The 22500-nt window shown below is 41.5% G+C and overlaps 3 protein-coding genes across 3 annotated transcripts in view; 1 reads left to right on the top strand and 2 right to left on the bottom strand.

The window, feature by feature from the left end:
* The first annotated feature begins 2028 nt into the window (after positions 1-2028).
* LOC146576869 (nanos homolog 2-like) lies at positions 2029-2616 on the top strand. Its single transcript, XM_085272736.1, has one exon. It carries the CDS (start codon positions 2029-2031, stop codon positions 2527-2529), a length of 501 nt encoding a protein of 166 aa, XP_085128862.1. The 3' UTR covers positions 2530-2616.
* Positions 2617-7316: 4700 nt separating this feature from the next.
* Positions 7317-11440, bottom strand: LOC146576868 (cellular tumor antigen p53-like). The gene is made up of 3 exons (XM_085272531.1): positions 11364-11440; positions 10858-11155; positions 7317-8021 (listed from the first exon to the last, which is right to left on the bottom strand). Exons 1-3 carry the CDS (start codon positions 11438-11440, stop codon positions 7662-7664), a joined length of 735 nt encoding a protein of 244 aa, XP_085128657.1. The 3' UTR covers positions 7317-7661.
* Positions 11441-18368: 6928 nt separating this feature from the next.
* The window catches only part of LOC146576867 (uncharacterized), a 4578-nt gene continuing 446 nt past the window's right edge, over positions 18369-22500 (bottom strand). Inside the window, exons 2-9 of the mRNA XM_085272530.1 lie at positions 22307-22497; positions 22046-22220; positions 21860-21943; positions 21612-21757; positions 21337-21417; positions 21037-21218; positions 20454-20678; positions 18369-20368 (exon numbers count right to left, since the gene is read on the bottom strand). Of these exons, the coding sequence (XP_085128656.1) occupies positions 19971-20368; positions 20454-20678; positions 21037-21218; positions 21337-21417; positions 21612-21757; positions 21860-21943; positions 22046-22220; positions 22307-22497 (1482 nt within the window). The 3' untranslated portion in view covers positions 18369-19970. The remainder of the gene's footprint in view (positions 20369-20453; positions 20679-21036; positions 21219-21336; positions 21418-21611; positions 21758-21859; positions 21944-22045; positions 22221-22306; positions 22498-22500) is intronic.

Here is a 22500-nt window from a genome sequence, read left to right as displayed (position 1 = left end):
CGACTATCTCTGATTGGTTTAGACCACGAAGGGGAATGACGTGTGTCTGTTGTTGAACACATGGACGTCTGTCGCTTGGCGAGCGATCGGGTGGTTTAGCGAGTGTCAGCCTCTTAAGTTTAAGACAAGCCCGGCTGCTTTTTAAGCGACGCGGCGCTAGCTACCCAGCTAGCTCAGTACACAGGAACTACTTCCGGTAGTTATACAAAATAAAAGCGTCCCCCATTATAATCCGCTATAATGCCATACTTCCGCTGCGCGCGCCGTTGATATATACCTTGGCTTTACATTAATTGTGAGAAAACAAAACAAACAAATAACTCACCGTTTAGTCGATTGTGAGGTAGTGTAAAGACGAATGGAATCGGCTGGGTTATTGCACGCTGTCAACTGGTCTGTAGTGTAGGATTTGTCGATATCTGACAAGTAGGCCAACCACAGGGACACAGCGGCCGCCTCCATTACTCCCGACATACCACTAGAGTGAGCCAGCACACCACAAATGAAGTTTTCTTGTTCTCCATTCATTTCAATGGGAAAAAACTTTCATTAAAATATTCATATTTAAAAAACTATAGAAGTAATAAACACCAAAAGTCATAGCAACTCATTCCAGCTCCAGCCGCACACAATGATATATCATATGTGAACCTTGTCCTCAAAACTGTGGGGCGAGTTAAGGTCCAAAATAAACACCAAAAGTCATAGCAATTAGATGGAGTCATTGCTTTGGCAATGACTCCATCTAATGGTTAAATTTCTGAACTGCAGGCTCAGTAAGTAAGTAAGTAAGTAAGTAAGTAAACTTTATTTATTAAGCGCTTTTCACAGACAGACATTCACAAAGCAGCAGTGATGAGACGCAGGTCTTGCGTCCATGACTGCCCTCGCGAGTTAAAGACAGCTGCAGTGTTTGTGTTTTCTAACTCAGGTGTCTCAGCTGAAGAACTGCGGGGTGATTTTAAGAAATCCCCTGTCAATTGGTTATGAGCAAAAATTGTTTCTATAAAATAAAAATTAAAAAAAAAAAAAAAAAAAAACCCAGTTTCAACCGTAACGTGAAGTACACATTTTATTATTTTTTTCCTTTTAGTGAAAGGAAACAGCCGTCGCCGGTATGCTAGTGCGCACGCTCCACCCCCTCCTACGCCTCTTTTCCCCCCTTCTTTTTGCTTTGTAAATAAACAGAAATGTGACTTTTGCTTCATAAACAGTTTGACAAACAAGTGGTGCCTGCAGGGTGTATATTCATGGTATAACCGGCATAAACACAGCCTCACTTCGTGTGTGATTGTGCAGGAAATACAACTGTGCGCTCAGCTTCGAAAAAGGACCGCATCTATCCATTTATCCTCATCTCACCTCTATGTATGTGCTCTCTTTGAGCGCAGGTGCGGCTCTTTGCTGTGACACATCTCTAATGTAGTCTAGACGCTCCGGCGCCAGGGGTCATCGGGTGACACACACACACACAAACAACAAGTAACACAACATGGACCATGAACTCTGCGTGACTCAACTATACCAAGACAGTTCACCTATTACGAGCCTTTAAAGTAAGCTTATTGCTAAATAGTCTTGATATTTAATCAACAGGTAAGGTAACACCTGATTCTGTTCACATGGACGGAGTTTTTTCAGTGCTAAATAGTCTGCACATCCCGGCTCTTATTATTTATTTTGCTGCGTTATTTTGCAAAATTATCTAATCTAAAAATAAACTACATAAATGAGTGCGATGCAATATTTTGCTCTTGGTGTTTTCAGTCCTTTATGTCCATCTTATGTGTCCTTTTTTTCTGTTATCAATCAACCAACCGATCATTCGATTAAAGGCCTGTCAACGGGCTTCGTAAAGGTTCTTTTAAGGTCACCAGAAAGCTACATAAAGACTGCACCTGCACCTGCACCAAAGTTCTTTTTTTTTTTCTCTCTATCTCCGAACATTGTTGCATTTTAAAACCATCTTCAGTGAGCTATAAATATGAGGCGCTCCAAACACACTCTCAGTTTTACTTCTGCCAAAAAATGACCACAATGCCGAGACGACTGGAGGTCCACAGCGCGATCCTCACTGGTGGGGACAGCTTTAACATGTGGCACGACTACATGAATCTGAGCCAAGTGTTCGAGAAACTGTGCAGCAACCGTGAGGTTGATAACCGAGACACCGAGCGTCCAAAGAAGGGACAAGCGCCCCCTTGGAGTAAGGTCCACACTTCCACTCGGGGGAAGAAATCCTCCAAAAACTCATCACAGTCCAGTCCGACCAGCAGCGCGTCGGACACCAGCAGCAGCGCCTCATCCTCGGACTACTGCCGCTTATGCAAGCAGAACGGGGAGACTCCGAGGGTGTACCTATCTCACAAGCTCAAATCAGACGACGGGAAAGTTTTCTGCCCCGTCCTCCGGAACTACACTTGCCCGATCTGCGAAGCCACCGGTGACAGCGCTCACACACGCAAGTACTGCCCGCAGATGAAGTGCGAGGCTGCTGGGAGGATGCAGACGGTAGGCAAGTTCTGGTAGCTGCTGAAAACTGAAGCTGCGAGAAACTGTACATATTTACCGAACTGTTTGGGGTATGTGTTCGTGTTGGCAGAGACCGTTTCAGTTCCAAAGACTTTTTCAAGTTTGACTGTCAAACACTCCGCTGCAGTCTGCAGCAAGGAGCCCTCATCCATCACATCTGTGCAGCCCCGAGCCGGGGTGAGCGCTCTCAAACCTCGGTAAAAATTAAACTCTTTAAAGTCCTCGAGTGTTTATTGTTGTTGTTATTGTTGTTGTTGTTGTTTAATATGATACAATTTCGGGGGTACTTCATAGGTCACAAGTGAAACACTAAAGTGGCTAACCTTTCTGTGGAATTAAATAGATTTCTAAAAATGTGCCCATAGTGTCAGTGCGCGAGTCTTTTAGTTAAAATGCAAATGCTATATTATCCCTCATGTCAGACAGATTATTCGACAAAAACGTCAGTATTTTGTCTTTTTTTTTTTTTTTTTTGGTATTATAGAAAATTTTTAACTCACATGCAACTCTTCCACTTGAAGTTACAGATGTACCTGAACTCACCAGAGAACATGCGTCATAAAAAAATAATTAAATTAAATTAAAAGTAACACTTCAAGGCAAAAGTGAAACGATTATGTGAAGTGAGAAATTGAATTAAGGTTCAATAGTTTTAGTTTCAAAATAGAGGGGCTGGGGAAATACAGTATACAAGGTCAAAACAGAGTTTGTACAAGTTTGTACAAAGACAGCTGCAGTGTTTGTGTTTTCTAACTCAGGTGTCTCAGCTGAAGAACTGCGGGGTGATTTTAAGAAATCCCCTGTCAATTGGTTATGAGCAAAAATTGTTTCTATAAAATAAAAATTAAAAAAACACAAAAAAACCCCAGTTTTAACCGTAACGTGAAGTACACATTTTATTATTTTTTTCCTTTTAGTGAAAGGAAACAGCCGTCGCCGGTATGCTAGTGCGCACGCTCCACCCCCTCCTACGCCTCTTTTCCCCCTTCTTTTTGCTTTGTGAATAAACAGAAATGTGACTTTTGCTTCATAAACAGTTTGACAAACAAGTGGTGCCTGCAGGGTGTATATTCATGGTATAACCGGCATAAACACAGCCTCACTTCGTGTGTGATTGTGCAGGAAATACAACTGTGCGCTCAGCTTCGAAAAAGGACCGCATCTATCCATTTATCCTCATCTCACCTCTATGTATGTGCTCTCTTTGAGCGCAGGTGCGGCTCTTTGCTGTGACACATCTCTAATGTAGTCTAGACGCTCCGGCGCCAGGGGTCATCGGGTGACACACACACACACACACAAACAACAAGTAACACAACATGGACCATGAACTCTGCGTGACTCAACTATACCAAGACAGTTCACCTATTACGAGCCTTTAAAGTAAGCTTATTGCTAAATAGTCTTGATATTTAATCAACAGGTAAGGTAACACCTGATTCTGTTCACATGGACGGAGTTTTTTCAGTGCTAAATAGTCTGCACATCCCGGCTCTTATTATTTATTTTGCTGCGTTATTTTGCAAAATTATCTAATCTAAAAATAAACTACATAAATGAGTGCGATGCAATATTTTGCTCTTGGTGTTTTCAGTCCTTTATGTCCATCTTATGTGTCCTTTTTTTCTGTTATCAATCAACCAACCGATCATTCGATTAAAGGCCTGTCAACGGGCTTCGTAAAGGTTCTTTTAAGGTCACCAGAAAGCTACATAAAGACTGCACCTGCACCTGCACCAAAGTTCTTTTTTTTTCTCTCTATCTCCGAACATTGTTGCATCTTCAGTGAGCTATAAATAGGTCACAAGTGAAACACTAAAGTGGCTAACCTTTCTGTGGAATTAAATAGATTTCTAAAAATGTGCCCATAGTGTCAGTACAGGATTGTGAACATCGCAACGCAAAGTTTTTGATTTCTCTCAAAACATATATTTCTTTTCATGTTGAACAGATAATATCTTTAATTTGAGTCAAAGTGATTTGCACTTGAACACGCCCACCAGAAATAGACCGGGACCCATTTTTATTCTGCATGGCTGCTGGAAACATCATGTCACATCTTTGATTAATTTCATCTGAAAATAAACGTAAGTAAAGCCAAGTGTGTTACAAAAGCTTTTATAATTTGTATTGCCAAAATCGCAGAAAATAACCCCATTTAAGCTGGGTCGACAGCCACCCCTAATTTTTGCATGATTGTAGCTGCTAGCTATAAGCTAGCTAGCTATCCTGCGCAACGTTAGAACTGGTTACCAGAAACCGACCATCACAGTCGGGAATACAAGTTAGTATACTGGTAAAAAACGGCTTTTTGCCTAACTAGCTAGCGTTACCACGATGCATCGGTGGTGGATAAAGCTAGCTAGCATAAGTTCATAGTTCATAACATTCATAGTATAACTCCGTGCTCCGCTTCGTTTGAATTTTTCTGGTGAGCTCGCGGTTTCTAGACACAAGCTTGTGTTTGTGCGCGCACGTTTGTCTCTCTTCATATAAATATCTGTGTGTTATGTGTGTGTACACCGAGGGCAAAAGATAATTATTAATGTGCATGATTTAGAGACAGAAATAACAAGCCAGCATATAAGATCAATGACATAAGACTAATTCCTTCAATTGACTTTCAGGCGCAGCTCGGAAAAATGTGCATTTTCTGAAGAAATTTTAATTTTAACAGCAAAAAATTGACCCTATGCCAAACTTAGTCGCTAATGGCTGGTCTGTAGACTGTTTGGTATGTCATGTTACGTATTTCTTGGTTTTTCTATGTAATGTGTTTTATAGAGAAGTAACATTATTCTTTTTTTTCTGTATGCTTTCAGAACCACAGATCGCTCCATCCATTCCATGGCTGAAGCATACATTTTCATTTAATCTGAACAGGTATCATTTTGCATTTACACTGCACATCCTTTTTAAACATTTCATAATAATCTAGACTCTCCCTCATTATCCTCTCATTCACCTTGCTGATGTGTTGAGGACTTGATAAAAGAATACATGGTATGTCCATATCTGTTCTGTCTCTACATGAGATGCAGTCTCTTGATGTAAATTTGACAACTCTGCTATTAAATGCAGTGATTAATGTAGGACAGCAACGATTAATCAACTCATCAAGTTAATATCTTAGGGTTCTGTATTGTTTTCTTTTTTTTTCTTGGGCTTTGTGGAACATTTATGAAAATGTTCCACCATTGATTTAATTTAATGATTATGCAATTCACAATCTGATTAGTCAAATAATTGTTCTAATAGTCTGTGACCAAACAACTATCAAAATAGTAGTTTATTATGGTCAAAGATTTATCAGGTGTGCCAGACTTCAATTCTTCACTTGTACATTTTGTTCCATATTTTACCTCAAGATATCCCAGAAAGATGAAGCTGAGGAAGAGCTGCAGAGTACCACCATGGCACTCTTCATCTTCAGGGACAACTCAAGCCTCCTACATCAGCCTCGAGACATCGGGATAATCATTGATGGTGTGGAAGTCCTGAATGAGTTGCCTTCTGTGGCAGCTGGAGAGGCAATGGTCTTTGGACTCTGTTATGCTCTTAATATGGAATATCCACGAGGATTCAGGTTCACCTTTGAGGCTCTTCAAAAGATTATGATGGAGCTTGACTTTAACAAGATGACCTCTAAGATTCGCAAACTTAATTGTGAACTTAACACTGCACAGTAGTGTGTTTGCATGCATGTGTGCATGTGTATGTGCACATGCATGTGCATGTGTGCTTGGTTATTTTGCTTGGTTGGCCTGCAGTGGTATTCTACATTCAAAATTTATAAGAACACCCATTTGAAAGGGAGATTTAAGTTGATTTCATTGATACATGTGTAGATTTTTTTTTTTTTTTTACATTGTACAGGCACAGTGCACATATAAACATTTTTGAGTACTTGCAAATTGGTTTAAAAATAGTTTTTATAATGGTTTTATGCCAGTTTTAGACAGGTTGCAGGTTTTATACTGGTTTTCAAAAGATTGCAGGTTTTATAAAACAAACATTTCTCTAATCATTTCTGCTGTAGCACTAAATCTGTATATTACTAATCCTCTCTATTGATTATAGTTAAAATGGTTTGGAACAATAAATAATTTTGAAATAATTGGTTGGCCAACTGTCTTGTTTTTTATAGGAAATGCAGAGCATTTTTGAACTGAAATGAAATGTAAAAAATATAGTTTGAATATATGTAAATCAATTACCTGGCTTCAACACAAACATATTAGTTCATGTTAATTTGGTTCGATGTGAATACATTAGGTTGGTTAAATTTCAATATATTAGCTTGGTTCAATAATTAAAATATGGTTCTATGTAAAAAAATCAATTTGGATCAATGCAAAATTTAAAGTTTCAGTCAAGTCTAGTAATATTGTTTATATCAACATAAAAGTATCAGGTCATATCAAGTGACTCAATTTGGATTCTATAAAGCCAAATATTTTGGATGTGACAACTGGACATCATTTTTTTTAATTTGAATAGGGTTATTTTTTTTACAGTGTAGTTTATTTCTCACAGTTTTTTAAAAATTCTCTTGCTTTATGGTTCTTAGCGCTGTTACCAGTCTTTGCATTTATCATCATTTTTTCTCTTTTTTCTTTCATGTTACACAAACATGATTACATATTGCATATGAATCAAGGTTGTGCAGAGGTGGTTGCATTTCCCAGACAATCATGCAAAATATATACATTTCTTTTTTTAAAAATGACATGGTGCGACAGGACTGTAGCACAGTAATACAGCAACATCAGAGGCAAATTCCATTCAAGTTTTGCAAGCCTAGCTTTGAACTTTATTTAAATAAACGGCAGTGACTCGTTATGACAAGGATCATTCTTAATCTCACTCAAACCATGCTGAACGGCTCTAACCCAATTAGGAACATAGGGTTGTTGTTTTTTTTGTTTTTTTTAAAAAGAAAAGAAAAACATAACTGAACACAACAGTATGTCAGTGCAGTGACTAATCAGGCAGTACAGTTTCAGGAACCGTTTTAACTGAGGCAGGATGGCATTTTGGTTTTTAAATGGGCATTTAAAACCTGAAATAATCCTAAAGGCTTAGACAAAAAGGTGACATTTGTTTTCGAAATTGAGGTGATGGGCATCTTAGTCGCTGTCACTCCTCTCTCCTCTCTGGAGCAGCCTCTTTCCACTGGAGGGCACGGGAACCTCATGCTTCACTGAGACCTTTGACTTGCTTTTGCTGTCCTTGTCAAGCAGCTCCAAACCGTCATTGATCTTCTTCAACATCTCGTAACGCTCACGCCCACGAACAGGGAGGAGAAAAACCTCCTTGTCGTCCCCCTCAGCACTGGAGGTACATTTGGACTTCTTTGTGGATGTGGTGTCAGGAGGTGGTGCGCTCTTTCGTTTTTTCGCCTCTTTGGTGCCGCTCTCCTTCTTCTGTTTATTGTCCTCCTGTAGCTGTAACAAAGAGGGACGAAATAACAAAAAAGAGAAACATATTTGTCAAGTAATTTTACCCCCCCCCCCAAAAGTGGCATTTAACATGATGATATTCTACTGCCTTCTGGGGGAGGGAAGGAACAGCGGTTTTTCTTTTGAGTTTATATTCAAGTTTTCTCCTTCTTGCCCCCTCTGGTGTACAATTTCTTCCTTTTTCCTGTTTAAAAAGAGTTCACATATTTTGTCATTTGACTGTAAGCAGTGCAAGGAGGAGATGCTCGCTTTTTGCATGACAGTCTGCCACTTCAGTCTTCCCTTTCTTTATAAGGCTGGAAAATACTTCAGACCCCACCTCAGGCAGTAAGGGGCCTGAGGTGGGGTCTGAACTGTGGGTACCGGTATGAGGAGAGAAGGGGGACAGGACTGGATAGTGGCTTAAAGTTGGGATTTGGTTTGATTAGGTGAGCCGGTTTTTGGTTGTGTCTGCTTATGATTTGAAACAGGTCTGAAATGAGAGAAAGAGGAGTTTGTTCCTGGGGAATTATAAGACAGTGGTGTCCCGTTTTCCTTCTCATTAATCATATGAGAAGAATGAAGGCGTTTTAAAGATTTTTGAGTTGAGGTTTGTCCTTCTCTTTGGTTTTTCTGTGTGTTTTTTTTTTTCAAATCCACAGCAAGTGTCACTGTCTCTCTCTGAGTGCGCAAAACTTTTTTTCTTATGCACACCATTAAAAAAAAAAAAAGTTGGGCGCACCCAAATCAGCGTTCAAAGATTGATGGCTCCCTGTCAGAGCACTGGCTATGAATTTCAGATCGATCAGGCCTTAACTTGACAAAAAAGTTATCAATCGTTCTTTTCATCTTTTCTCATTGCCCACGGTCAGTTATATCCACTTCTGTCGGTCCTAGGATATTCACAAGGCCTGTGTATCATCACTGATTTCTATAATCCACTTGATTCCGCTTCACAAGGTCCAGATTCGATTTGGTGCAATTTTTACTCAGAAAGTGAGAGATCTTATAATTCTGATCATTTATCAGTACTGACACTAAACTTTATCAGAGATGTGACCATCACAGCACATGCCGTTGTGTCAAAGTAACTGAGAATAAAATAAAATAAAAAACATAAAGGAGATTTTCCTGGCATGGATTTTATAGCAGATAACCTTAAAAATATTCTGCAATTATACCCAATTTGAAAAAGTTTACATTTCTTCAGTATTAAACAGCAGAAATTATTCTTTCTTGTCCGAGGTCATTTAAGTACAAAGAAAAGAAAAGACAGCGGCCGCCAGCGCTGTAAACAACGGTAGACTGATGGGTAATAAGCGAATGAGTAATGCGGAAAACAGATGTTTGAGATGGGAAACTTTTCTTGAAGTACAGAGCGAGAGCTGTGCATGAACTGTGGTTTTTATCGTGTTGGAAGCAAAACAGCAAAAGTAATAGGGAATTAACGACGATATTTATCAAATGTGAAGCATAGTTTGGTTCTTCTTTTGCTGCTGGCCTAGTGAATTTTGGTTGAAGAGAGACAAAACCTGCAGCCCAGAATCTTGCGCAAAAAAGACGTAAAGACGATTCAGACACGACGAATCAGAATTAGTGAGCTTTTGGCTTTCAGCCCCGACGGCGGCTAAGCTAATTCTGATGCGCCGGTCCGCTCTGTGTTTACCGTTTCCTGCTCTCATTCGCTGGTTGTTGTTGAAATAGTTTTGTGAGCTTTAGCCTGAGACTCTGGCGTTTCTGGTAAAATACATTTATATTCATTCAATTCAGGATTTAATGAATCGGTATCGCTTCATTCAAGCTACTCACCTTTCTCTATCCACCTGCACTTTCAGCTGGACCAAGGACATTTCCAGAGGTCCCGCCCCTGACTATCTCTGATTGGTTTAGACCACGAAGGGCAATGACGTGTGTCTGTTGTTGATCACATGGATGTCGGTGGCAAATTTTACAAACACTTCTCATAATGACTAACTACTCCTGACATTTTTGAGATGTTAGCTCTTTATACAACGAAGTTATAGTGCGATACAAATAATATCAGGCTGATCCTGCCACAATTTGTTCCCCCTGTGTAAATCACGGACAAACAGTATCCCACATTGCTGATTTTTCATTCACAAACACTTCTTATTATGACGCATTACTCCTGAAACTTTAGAGGATTTAGCTCTTTTTAGAGTAAAGTTACAGGAGAATAAAAATAGTTATCAGCCAAAATGTTAATGTTTTATTAAAATAATCCCATCTGATACCCCGTGAGATGAGATAACTCTTTAATGTCATTGCACAGTCATACATAGTACAGTAGTACAATGAAACTGGAAAACTGTCCTACGTCGGCTTTTCCATATATATATATAATTTTCTGTTGTATGGTAATGTAACGATACTAATTTTTCACAAAATGAAAACATCAGTACTTCCTGCGTGCTCCCAGCACAGGGGAAACAAATTCTGTCGGGGATACCTACTTTGGCACAACAGATCCAAGTATAAAAACAATAACAAATACAATTTCTAGGTTCCATAACAGTTTTTATCATTACTTTATTGTGGATTAGGTGAAGAATTGTTAAATGTGGACAATTTAAATAATAGACTAATGCAATAGCAAATTGTGCCTTTTTCTCAGATGGACAGCAGATGGAGTTAGAGGAGATGAGGTAGGAAGAGAGGCAAAGATTGAGTCATGGGCAGAGCCTAGTTTATTTCTCATAGTTTTTTAAAAATTCTCTTGCTTTATGGTTCTTTGCGCTGTTACCAGTCTTTGCATTTATCATCGTTTTAAGTGTCTTGATTTTAACTGGATCTAAAAGGCTTGGATCTCCACATCGTTGGTGGGAGAAGGTTATCAGGGTGGCTTCAAAATTTGCGACCACACGTTTGCTTTGCATTTTCCCCACCAAGTTGAAGTCACTGATTTTGCTGTTCCAGACTTTTGGAATCTCAGCTGAAACCCACATTCGCCAGGGTAATCTGTCGTAACCGGAACAGTGGAGGCTGCAGGTGTAATGCCGTCTTTTTGCAAAATGTCATTTGGCAGCTCAAAGAGATTTTCACCAAAGTTTTCAGCTAATTGCTGCTCATTGATGATCTGAAACATCTCCATGGTGTCATCTGGCCTCCAGGTTTCATCATGACCCGTTGTATTGCTGTTCACGGTTGAGGTAGTGTCCAAACTGACGGACAGAGATTCAGTCACAGGTAGCTGTTCCCACAGCTCTTTAAATGAATTCTGGCTGAAGGGTAGATTCTGATTAAAAACCAAAATGCCATCCTGCCTCAGTTAAAAAGGTTCCTAAAACTGTACTGCCTGATCAGTCACTGTACACTGTTAGGGTTAGGTTGTGGAAGATAATCCCTTCTCCGAGAGGAAAAGGAGCGTACCCGTACCCGTCCCAGAACACTTGGCGGTCACGTTGGCGCCGGCGGCCATAGTGCACCACAGTCCAGCCGTTTTCCATGGCGTCCAGTCTTTTTTTCTTTTCCTCTTTTTTAAATTGTCTTTCAAAAAATCAAATGTTCTTCAAAAAAATATCTATTTAAGTTAATGTGAACCAAAAACGGGAGATTTTTTTTTCTTTTGTGTCCTTTCTCACTGTCCCTGTTGCCCAGTTTTTCTGTTCCTTCATCTTTCTCTCTCATCTCTCTCATCTTTCTCTTTCCCCCAACACTGTTTGTCCCGTCATGAACAACTGAAAATAAAATTTAATAAATAGTAACAACAAACGTTGATCAAATTGTTTTAATTTTCATTATTCAACATTTGCACAGTATTCAGGTGAGTATTCGCTACGACCAGGTAAGTATGTAGGTAGGTGTGTGCTTGGTGAACAGGTATGTATTCAGGTAACTTTGTGGGGAAGGCGTCACGGTGTGCAACTTGGAGTCACGCGCTGCACTCCGGGGATGGATGCACACAAGAGAATTTATTAACGTACAGTGTCCAACAAGTGTATATACAAAAGGTGAAACGGGCATGGCTCCGGGGGGAAATCCAGGGGAAAACTCTCGTTTCTCTCCAAACAATCACAGGAATCCACTCGAACACTCGCCACTCAGGGAACACCAGGGAAAACAGTCCAGAGGGTCTGCGCATAAGGAAACGCTTGTTAGTTTCAAACACACAACGACACGGAAAAACACTTGCTAGAATTTCACTTACGCGATTCTTACAAATCCAGCGAAAAACAACCGTTGTTTCCTGGCTTAAATGCAATCCACACTGACGAGGCACAGGTGTTTCTTCCTCCGAGAGCTGGCCCGAGGGCGTAAACCCGTAATCAGTTCCGCCCTGGAGAGAGAGATAGTGATAGGGAGAGAAACACCTGATCAGCGACCAGCTGAACCTCCAGGCAGTGACAGGAGGGTGAGGGACAGGAAGTATACTGCTCTGTCCTTCACTGTTATGGCCTGGAGGTTCAGCTGGTCGCTGATCAGCTGCTGGACTCTTTGGTTGTGTCCCAGAGGGACACGTAAGCCCTCACGCCACGTCAAGGCAGAGTCCATGTGAGGGGTGGTTTTTTTTTTTGGTTTTTTTTTATTTTAAATACCTCTATTTACAGTGGAACTTGTGAACACCACAAAATGAACTGAGATCACACTTCTTCAAGATCAACTACAACAGAAATCAAATTCACACTTGTCTTAAAGTGGATTCAAAAGATAAACAAATATGTCCTACTGTGCTAGTTCTAAGCATAAAGTCAAAATAAAGAAAGGACATGATTAGAACAGGAAATCAGCTTGTATGCCTATGCATCCCTGAGAAGGTCTCTTCGCTTTCTCCCAAAGCCCTTGTACGACCTTGCAGGTAGTCTTGCTGCTTTGCATTGTCCGACATACTCCTTGTACGCCACGCCAGTGGAGATTGTTGGATCAAGGTTGATAAATCCCTCTTCCTGCTGTGTCCAGTGTCTGCTGGTTTGAGCGGGCATGTACACAGCTCTCGTCTGCAATAGGTCAGGTTCCTCATCCTCTTCAAGTACAGGTGCATCCTCTTCCTCCATCTCCAGGGGGAGATCTGGAGGCAACTTTTTCTCCGCATGGGGTTTTGGGTTCCCCATTCGATAAAGAATGTCATAGTGGAGCTTATAGAGAGTGAAGCCGAAAACCTTTTCACAGACTGACGTTGAAAGGATCCTGTACTTTTGGAGCTCTGCCTGTGTCATCTTCAGCTCCAGGAGTAGGTCCTTCACTTTCTCATATGACACAAAATCCTTATTCATGATAAGTCCCACTGAGCTGACCAGCACCAAGACCTTGTTCCGTGTGTGTTTTTCAGTCTTCCCCGGAATCCTCTTCATCACTTGCGCCAGCCATGGCATTCCATGCTCTCTGTACCTTTCAAGGGTCCTGGCGTAGCACAGTCCACGGCGCTCCATCTCCATGGCCACATCTCCCACTATGGCCATGGCCTGGGACTCGATGGAAGGCTCCCTGTCTTCATTATGTATCTCTACATAATCAATCAAGTTCCAAGAAGCCCTCCTTGTTCCCTTTATGTCGCGGTACTTAATGTCTGGGAACCACCTGACCTTCAGCTCAAGGAATCCTGCTCTCAGGCATTCTTGTACATTCTTCCCTTCCCCTTCAACAAGCTTCCTCGCCCGGGCAAAGGTGAATGGGGTCGGGAAGGAGTCTCTGGTGGCCAGGTTCTCCGTCAGTGCAGCCAGATTAATGTGTCCCTTTAGATTCTCTGGGCATTTTTCCCCTTGCAGCTCTGAGATGAAGATGCCGTCGTTCCTCCTGAAGAGGTCTTTCAGCAGGAGTTTCACAAGCTCAGGTCCCAGCACGGAAGGCTCGCACTCGAGAGTCAATGTGAGAGCAAATAGCCTCTCGATTCTTTTCATCTGGAGTGTGTCCCTTGTCCAGTGTGCCAGAGGAGGTGGGCAGTCGTCAACAGCTGCACCAGTTGCTGCACCCAGGCCCATGAAGCCCCGCATGTTGGTTGCACTGAATTCGTGCAGCGAGCTGGTCCCGAGTGCTGCAGAGTACTGTCTGTCCATGTTGGACAAGGGGTGCCCGTATAATGCCTCCTCCAGCGCAAGCTCCAGCTGGAATGCCTTCCACACTGGGAGAAAGCCGCCTTTGCCTGTGTGCTTCTCCCCAAGTTGCCGGAGCTGGTCAGCCATATACTTTAGACAGCGAGACAGTATTTCATTCACGCTTGGCTGTTCCTGTTCCCGTTTAAAGGGTACAACGAGGGGGAAGTCCGTCAGGCACTTATGTAATGCACTCAAGTCGAAGAATGAGCATGCATAAACAATGTCTGTAAAGTCTGCCAGTTCCTTCCCTTCTATCCCCTCCACGATCTCTATTCTCAGGTTATAATTACCTGCTGCCTTCCTGGCCAAGTCCATCATGTGGATGTAGTAGTCCTCAGCTCTGGTGGCCACCGCCTGAACGTAATTCGGGTGGCCGAGGCCACCAGTGACGATCAATCCACTAATGGGGTGCCGGAATGTGGACATATAATGAGTGTGTGGGCTGTCCACATAAACTTGCCAGAAGGTGACGTTAGGCCTAGTGGCAATCTCTGCCAAAGCTGGCAAGATGTCCGGTGGGTGCTGGTCAAGTTCTGTCTGCACGTTAACACACTCGTGCATGGACATGGACGTGAAGAGCCTAGCTCTGGGTCCAAACATCCTTTCCAGTCCTGCTCTTGACCAGAAAAGTGTGGTGTGAGGGTCCAGTGGTATGAGGTTGCAGGCCACGTGCAGAGAACATCGCACAACCTCGTCAGGGTCAGCTACTTCCCACAAATGAAAGGGGTCCCTTGTCTTTTGTCCAAATTTATAGACAAAGAACCGGACTTCCAATGTTGGATGCTCCGGCAACATCCTCTTCGCTTCATCCAGTTTGGAGAGTACGAACGTTTGATCCTGTGGCAATACGTTCATGCTCCCCTTGTTGTGAATGATGGTCTTCTGCAGCGTGGGTCTGCTCAGGTCTTCCAGTGGAAGGTCTTTGAGCAACTCAACAAATTTTGTTAAGATGCCATTAACAAGGTCCACCGTGTGTCTTGGTAAATAGTCAGCCATTTTACAGACTCTGTCCACCACCACAAGGGACTTGGGAATTACTATAGCTTCTAACTTGAATCCCCCGTCCAGGTAGGCAAAATCAAAGCCTCTTACCTTTCGCAGCACTTTTAAGCCCTCCACAGACAACTTACTAAGGTCAAAGTGTTTCTTTATGGTGTGCCAGGAGTTTTTCAGCTGGTGCATTTTGAAGGGTGCCATGTTCAACCTAGAAAAGGGTATATGCAGGCCTTCCAAGTTTTTTAGTTCAACCACCACTCCGTCGTAATCAAATTTACTCCAAACACGTCTCGTTGGATCCTCAACTGTCGTTGCCTGCAATGGAATGAAAATGTTGGGGTCCAGGAGGAAATCCTCAACGCTTTTAGATCTGGCGAAAGCATCCGCCAAACCCTTCATGTTTTCGACACCAACGTCCTCCATGGCTGTTGTGTTCTGGAAAGAACAGAAAGTATAATCAGGTAAGTAAAAAAGAAGTGAAACAATGTAACTGAAAAACTGTTAAACCAGGAAAGACAAAAAAAGTGTAATCATGTAAGTAAAACACATTAAAATCAAGTAAGTAAAGAACAGGAAAGAGCAATTTGCAACAGTTAAGAATATGCCAAAAATATTACCTGTATTGTAAATACAGTCTTTCAAGACAGCAGATAAAAAAAGAAAAGTTGTGTGTCTTAGTTAACCAAGACGCTGTGGTCATAAATCCAGAGACACTGCTCCTCTGAGTTTCAGGGCATGAATGACTGAGCTGAGCACTCCTCCCCTTATATAGGGTCCAGTCAAAAGTTGCCGCCATAGGAAATGAATGTCGTTCAGTGAATGAGCCAGTGAACGACAACCCCTGAACGACACTCACTGAATAACCCACTCAACGACACTGACTGAATGAGCCAGTGAACGACACCCACTCAACAACACTGTTATTAGGAAAATTGTGCTTAGTAGTCAGTATAATCTTTTAACACTAGCATCCCCAGGCTTCTACCTTTCTACCTATAAAACCCGAGAGCAGTCAAATGGTGGAAGTGGAAGCTAAATTGGCTAAATTGACCGCGGAGTCATCATTTTGCGTTTCTACCTTTAAAAGCCGGAGAGCAGTCAGTCAAATGCTGGAGTCGTTCATATGTATATTAGGTCGTTACCTAGGAATTCTGGAGGGAGGGGAGTGGGGGTGAGTGATTGAGGGGGTGGGGGAGTGGAGTGTTTCAGTTTGCCATCTTAGGGAGAAATCAACACGTCCTTTGTATGTCCTTTGTTGCTGACATTTATTGATGAAAACAGTACAAAAAACCAACCATTTGTACACATATTTACAAATAATGATAAAAAGTGAGTGAGTACATTTCAACATTTTCAGCAATCACTCACAATCCTGGCACTGCCACGGTATCTGTCGTCTGCATTTCCCACATGTGTACCTGTAGCAGTGAACACATCGCACAGTGGCCTGATTTTTTTTGCATCTGTGTACTTGGATTTTAGGTCGCAAGCCACCCAAAACTTGCTCCATGTACCACTCAGCAGGCCATTTGTAAATATGTGTACAAATGGTTGGTTTTTTGTACTGTTTTCATCAATAAATGTCAGCAACAAAGGACATACACCCATGTGTGTTGATTTCTCCCTAAGATGGCAAACTGAAACACTCCAAGTTGGTGACTTTTGGAGATTTGTTTCCCTGGATGATTGAGAATGCATCAAGATGAAACACAAAAGGAAGCTCACCGCTTTTAGCAGCAGTGGGGGAGTGGAGTGTTTCAGTGTTTCAGTTTGCCATCTTAGGGAGAAATCAACACACATGGGTGTATGTCCTTTGTTGCTGACATTTATTGATGAAAACAGTACAAAAAACCAACCATTTGTACACATATTTACAAATGGCCTGCTGAGTGGTGCATGGAGCATGTTCATTGGTTCATGGACCTCCCTGAACTAATGGCATTTATTGCAATTGTCATCTTGCAGGGGGTTTACAGGGTTCCATCGGTAAATGACTGCTGGTCAGCAAACCTGGGAAACCCACAGATAATTGGAACTATGGCACGAAACCGCTTCCAAGACATCATGCAACACTCCACTCCCCCACCCCCTCAATCACTCACCCCCACTCCCCTCCCTCCAGAATTCCTAGGTAACGACCTAATATACATATGAACGACTCCAGCATTTGACTGACTGCTCTCCGGCTTTTAAAGGTAGAAACGCAAAATGATGACTCCGCAGGGGTCTAAGGTAGAAAACCAAAATGACTGCTCTCCGGGGGTCTAAGTGCTAATGATATAAGTTTGCATATGGTAGAATGCTGCATGTAATCATTTGTGTGTAGAAGTATATGGTAAATATATAAATAATAAATATACAAGTATATAGTTGGTGGCATATTGAAAGAATGTCTCATCCTAGGAGGTCTGTAACATTTTAGGATGTTCACCCCCACATCCTAGGAGCATGAGAGAGGTCGTACCTTGTCTTATTCTCAGTTCTGGAGACTGCACTTTTGCTAGCAAGAAGTTTCTCTTCTCTGAGTCTTTACTGAAGAAGTGTTTTAGACTATATTTCTTAACAGACACTGACTGCATGAGCCAGTGAACGACACCCACTGAACGACACTCACTGAATGAGCCATTGAACGACTCATTGAATGAGCCAGTGAACGACACCCACTCAACGACACTGACTGAATGAGCCAGTGAACGACATCCACTGAACGTCCCAAATGTTATTCTATGTAATAATTTCTGAAAAACCTTTAGGTATTTATTTTATAAAGTGCATTAGTTATGATTTCAAGTATGGTTTTAGGAAATTTTTCCTCCATATGTACAATTATATAAACATACAGACACACAGACACCTTTTAAGCCCTTGTCCTCTGATCAGGTGTCCATGTAGCATTTACCTGGACCACTGTCGCCAAACCATCTGTTTCATAATACATGTAATGTTTAATCCGCACTGGTCACTCCACTTTATTGTCATTGATATTTATATTTAAAAGTGCAATACTGTAATTTTCTGCTGCTCATTCCTGTGCAATATCCCATCTGCCCTCCCGTCATATTTCTTTTCAAGATTTTCTTATTTAATCACTAGTGTACATATATTTATAGATACATATATATTTAGTCATCTTTTCTCTTTTACCATGTCTCTCTAATATTTTGCTCCTTACTATTTTTCTATTTTCTTATTATTTTATTTTCCTATATTTTCTCCTACTGTATCAAGCTGCTGAGTGACTGCTGCTCGTCAAACACATTTCATTGCAATGTTGACCCTGTGCTAACTTGCATATGACAAATAAAACTGAAAACTGAAAACATGTAAGCTTTTTCTCTTTGGTTTGTTTGAGCGTTTGTTTTTTAAATACACAGCAAGTGTCACACACACTCTCTCTCTCTCTCTCTCTCTCTCTGTCTGTCTGTCACACACACACACACCTCCACATTCCAATCTAAGGAACAAACGCTCACTGAATTATAAATAAAGACCGGGGCAGTTCCTCAAGGCAAGGCAAGGCAAATTTATTTGTATAGCACAATTCAACAACAAGGTGATTCAAAGTGCTTTACAGAGACATTAGAAACAAAAACAAATAAAAAGCATGATTTAAAATAGATTAAAACAAGCAAAGAAACAAACTAACTAATTAACAAACAAACAAACAAAACAGTATATAAAATCAAAACAGATCAGCATCAGAACTTTAAAGTCTATCCTCTGACGGACAGGCAGCCAGTGTAAAGACCTCAGAGCTGGACTGATGTGGTCCACTTTTTTGGTCTTAGTGAGGACTCGAGCAGCAGAGTTCTGAATGAGCTGTAGTTGTCTGACTGATTTTTTAGGTAGACCTGTAAAGATGCTGTTACAGTAATCAAGCCTACTAAAGATGAATGCATGGACTAGTTTTTCCAGGTCCTGTTGAGACATCAGATCTTTTATCCTTGAAATATTCTTGAGGTGATAGTAAGCTGACTTTGTTATTGTCTTAATGTGTTTTTCTTTTCTTTTTCAAGTTTAGGTCTGCATCCATCACTACACCCAAATTTCTCGCCTGGTTTGTGGTTTTTAGATGTATAGATTGAAGTTCTCTGGTGACCTGTAATCGTTTTTCTTTGGCGCCAAAGACTATTACCTCAGTTTTGTTTTTGTTTAGCTGGAGAAAATTGTGGCACAACCAGTCATTAATTTCCTCAATGCATTTACCAAGAGCCTGTACAGGGCCTTGGTCTCCTTATTTATCTTATTTATCCAAAGTGCGACACCTGAGCGCAGACCCGGGCTGTTAAACAAATATGAGTCAATGCAGATGTCAGACAGACTGTCCAAATTCTCCCAAAGAATCTGCAGGCACCTGTTTAAAATTGGCTTAGGATAGAAAATTCTAAGTCTATTATTGAGATATTCTTATTTTCTGTTAGTAGTTAATCTTTCAAATGACAAGAGATAATGCCTAGATATCTCACCTCATCTTTCATCTGTGTATTACATATTAACTGCAGGAGACACTCATGTAGAGCTAGTATCTCACATTTATTATTATTATTGTTATTATTCATCTGTAAACCTGACGTGTTTCATAATCACCTTGGCTATGTTAATCATCATGCTCTTCAGGAGGCATCAAGACGCGGGGAACACAAATGAGAAATTAAAATGGAGCCACAGTGGAAGCAAAACCAGACACCTGAACATGGAAACACAAGACTTTCACAATAAAACACGAAACAGTGAACGTAAATAATACAATATGAAGCAGAGTGAAATTTGGAAACATCACACTTTATTTCAATACGTAAATTAAAACAAAACAAAACAAAACAAAAAACCCTCAAACCACATTTAAATTACATGCAAGACAATGTAAAAACAGCTGTGTTTTTTAAGAATAAAATCACTACATAAAAAAGCCCATGCAAAGAGAATAGGAAAAGAACAGATAAAATGAAAGTCAGCTGTCCAGCCACTCCAAGTCTTCCCCTTCACCACCATAAGATTTCCGAGTTACCCCGTAGTCCCATAACACCTCCTCACCAACTGCGATGTCCTTCAGGGCAATGAAAAGTATTGTCTCCTGAGGTCCTGCAGGGAAGTTCATTGTAAACTTCTGGGGCTTGATGTTTGGATTTTTTCGGGAATGGTTCATTCGCCTCCCATAGGTGTCAATGTCGGGATGACAGGCACAGGGGAATGCAGTGGCATCGATGCACATCCCTCGGTCACACTCGTCCCTGAAGAAGAACAGATACCCCGACTGGGGCCTCCGTTTCCCTTCTGCTTCAGTGATATATGTCCCGTGGTAATCGCACACTATATCCCCTTTGTGGAAAGGCATAAGTGCGATCACACCTGTAAGTTGAAAGATACCATCGGTCATGACAGGGCTCTTAGAAACGTTCACTTGCAATTTGTCTAAATGTTGTGTGCATTTTACCTTTGCCCTTCCGTTCCCCGAAGTCTTGCAAAGCCAGGCCCTTCCACTTCTGCTCTGCAATCGAAGACATGAGGGACTGGTTGTCTTGTATACTGGGCTGCGGAACAACCCAGGCCTGCAAGATGGCATTGACAGTGGGCTTGTTGGTGTGCCATTTCTCCTTGTCCAAAGCCATCTGCACACGTGCAGGCTGAGGTGGGTTTCCTCTTCTGCCAACTGACTGACCTAAATGAAGTGGTCACAAAGCGACGTACAAGAAATAATGCAAGTGATTATTGCGGCTTAAAAATGAAAAATCAACCATATGCATTTTAGTCAATCACGTATTTGTACCTTAAAATATTCCTTATATTTATAATTGAGCTATCTGTGTATATTTGGGTGTACAACATTGAGTGGGTTATACTTACATGTATTGTATTATTTAATTAGTTCAGACTGTTACTGCTATTGTCTCTACACAAGTGTAACCCACATAATTTTCTTAGAGATTATTAAAGTATTTTCATTCTGAAATACATACAAAACAAACAAAGCAATGCAACAGAAGCAGCTCCATTAACATGACATGCCCAGGCCTTACCGAGAATGTACCCAACTCTTTTCTTCAGCTGAATATCCCTCCATTTCTTGTAGTGGTGTCTGTGCTGTGGAAAGCCAGCCTGTACACACTGCCGTTTGGATGGTGGCTCTCCAGTCAGCGTGACCGGGAAGGCCTGCAGGAAGGCATCCCATTCTTGGAGTGGCAGGTGCGTAGATGATGTGCTACATGAAAGGTGTAGAGGAGGGGATGCATCAAATCCATCAAAAGTTTTTAAATGTGGAAACGTGTAACACAGGTTGACTTGTGGTAGTGTGTGATATTTTTAAAAAAAAAGTGTACCTGGCCTGTCCTGGTGTCGGTAGTCCTACTGAGCTTGATGCTGACTCAGCCATAGCATCCCCAGGTTCAGTGCTCAGGTATCTGTGGTTTTTAATGCATGCAAATTAATTAGAGCCAAGAGAGATGAAAAAACCAAAATACAAGGGGCGAACATCTCTGACATACAGCAACATATGTGGCTGACTGTTATGAGTCCAGGGTTAGGGTTTCTCTGTCAGATCAAAGAAACAAATCTTTCTTAATATGCTATTGATCCAGTTAGGTCAAGCACTCACCTCGCTCTCAGGCGTTTTACATCTAATGATGGGTTGGACAGTGGGACCCCACATTCTCCTAGGAAGAACTTGCCCCTGTCATCGCTGCCAGCAATTTGATTTTCCAAGGACACTGGACGGATGTTCCTAAAATAGCAGTCCAACAACTGCAGAGAAAAAAAGGAATCAATGTTAAATATCTCATAAAATCAATTCACAAGGTGCCTATAGAGCAAGAAGAGAGTCGCTGCTGAGAATGAATGACTTACTTGTTCTTCCTGGCTGGTTATCTTCAAGTTACCACTCAGCTCAACACCATCAGCTACTGCTTTCCGCGCCATCCAGTCCTCTACCTGTGTATGTAAAAAAAAAGGTGTTGGAGCTTAAAGAAATACAGACTTACATCAGCTGTCATTTCACTTATCGTGCACTTTGGTTGTTGGTGGCGCACTTACACAAAGTTCTTGAACAGCATTTCCTGTCAGTCCATGTTGTAAAATCAGGATGGCCTCACAGTACTGTCTGAAGGTAGTCATTGCAAATGTGGGGATGCAATCACCGCCAGAAAGTCTTGTGTGGAAATATTCAATATCCTTCTTGGCCACAGCAAGAATTTCCTTCTTATCAGACCTATTGCAAATGTGACAGAGGTAAGACATTATTGAAAGTTTGTATGTGTCATCCAATATGTGGAAGTGGCAATAAGGTCATCATACCTCGCTGTTGGCACGACTGTCGAAAACGCTTGGGGACTGTTCGTGATGATAAATCCACGTGTTTGAAGGCGAGTGCAGAGTTTAATGCAAGATTCTTCATCCTTGCAGTACTCCTGGAGCTCTGAGAAGTTCCAGACTCTACCTTCATTAGAAAACAGCTTCTGTGAAGCAATGGCTCTGGAAGCTTCTTCCTC

This window comes from Mchenga conophoros, linkage group LG4, assembly GCF_057382185.1.
Source record: "Mchenga conophoros isolate Kocher_MC1m ecotype Shallow Benthic linkage group LG4, M_conophoros_male_GT1.1, whole genome shotgun sequence".
Lineage (NCBI taxonomy): Eukaryota > Metazoa > Chordata > Actinopteri > Cichliformes > Cichlidae > Mchenga > Mchenga conophoros.
The sequence above is the reverse complement of the archived record's forward strand: the minus strand, read 5'-3'. Positions and strand labels throughout refer to the sequence as shown.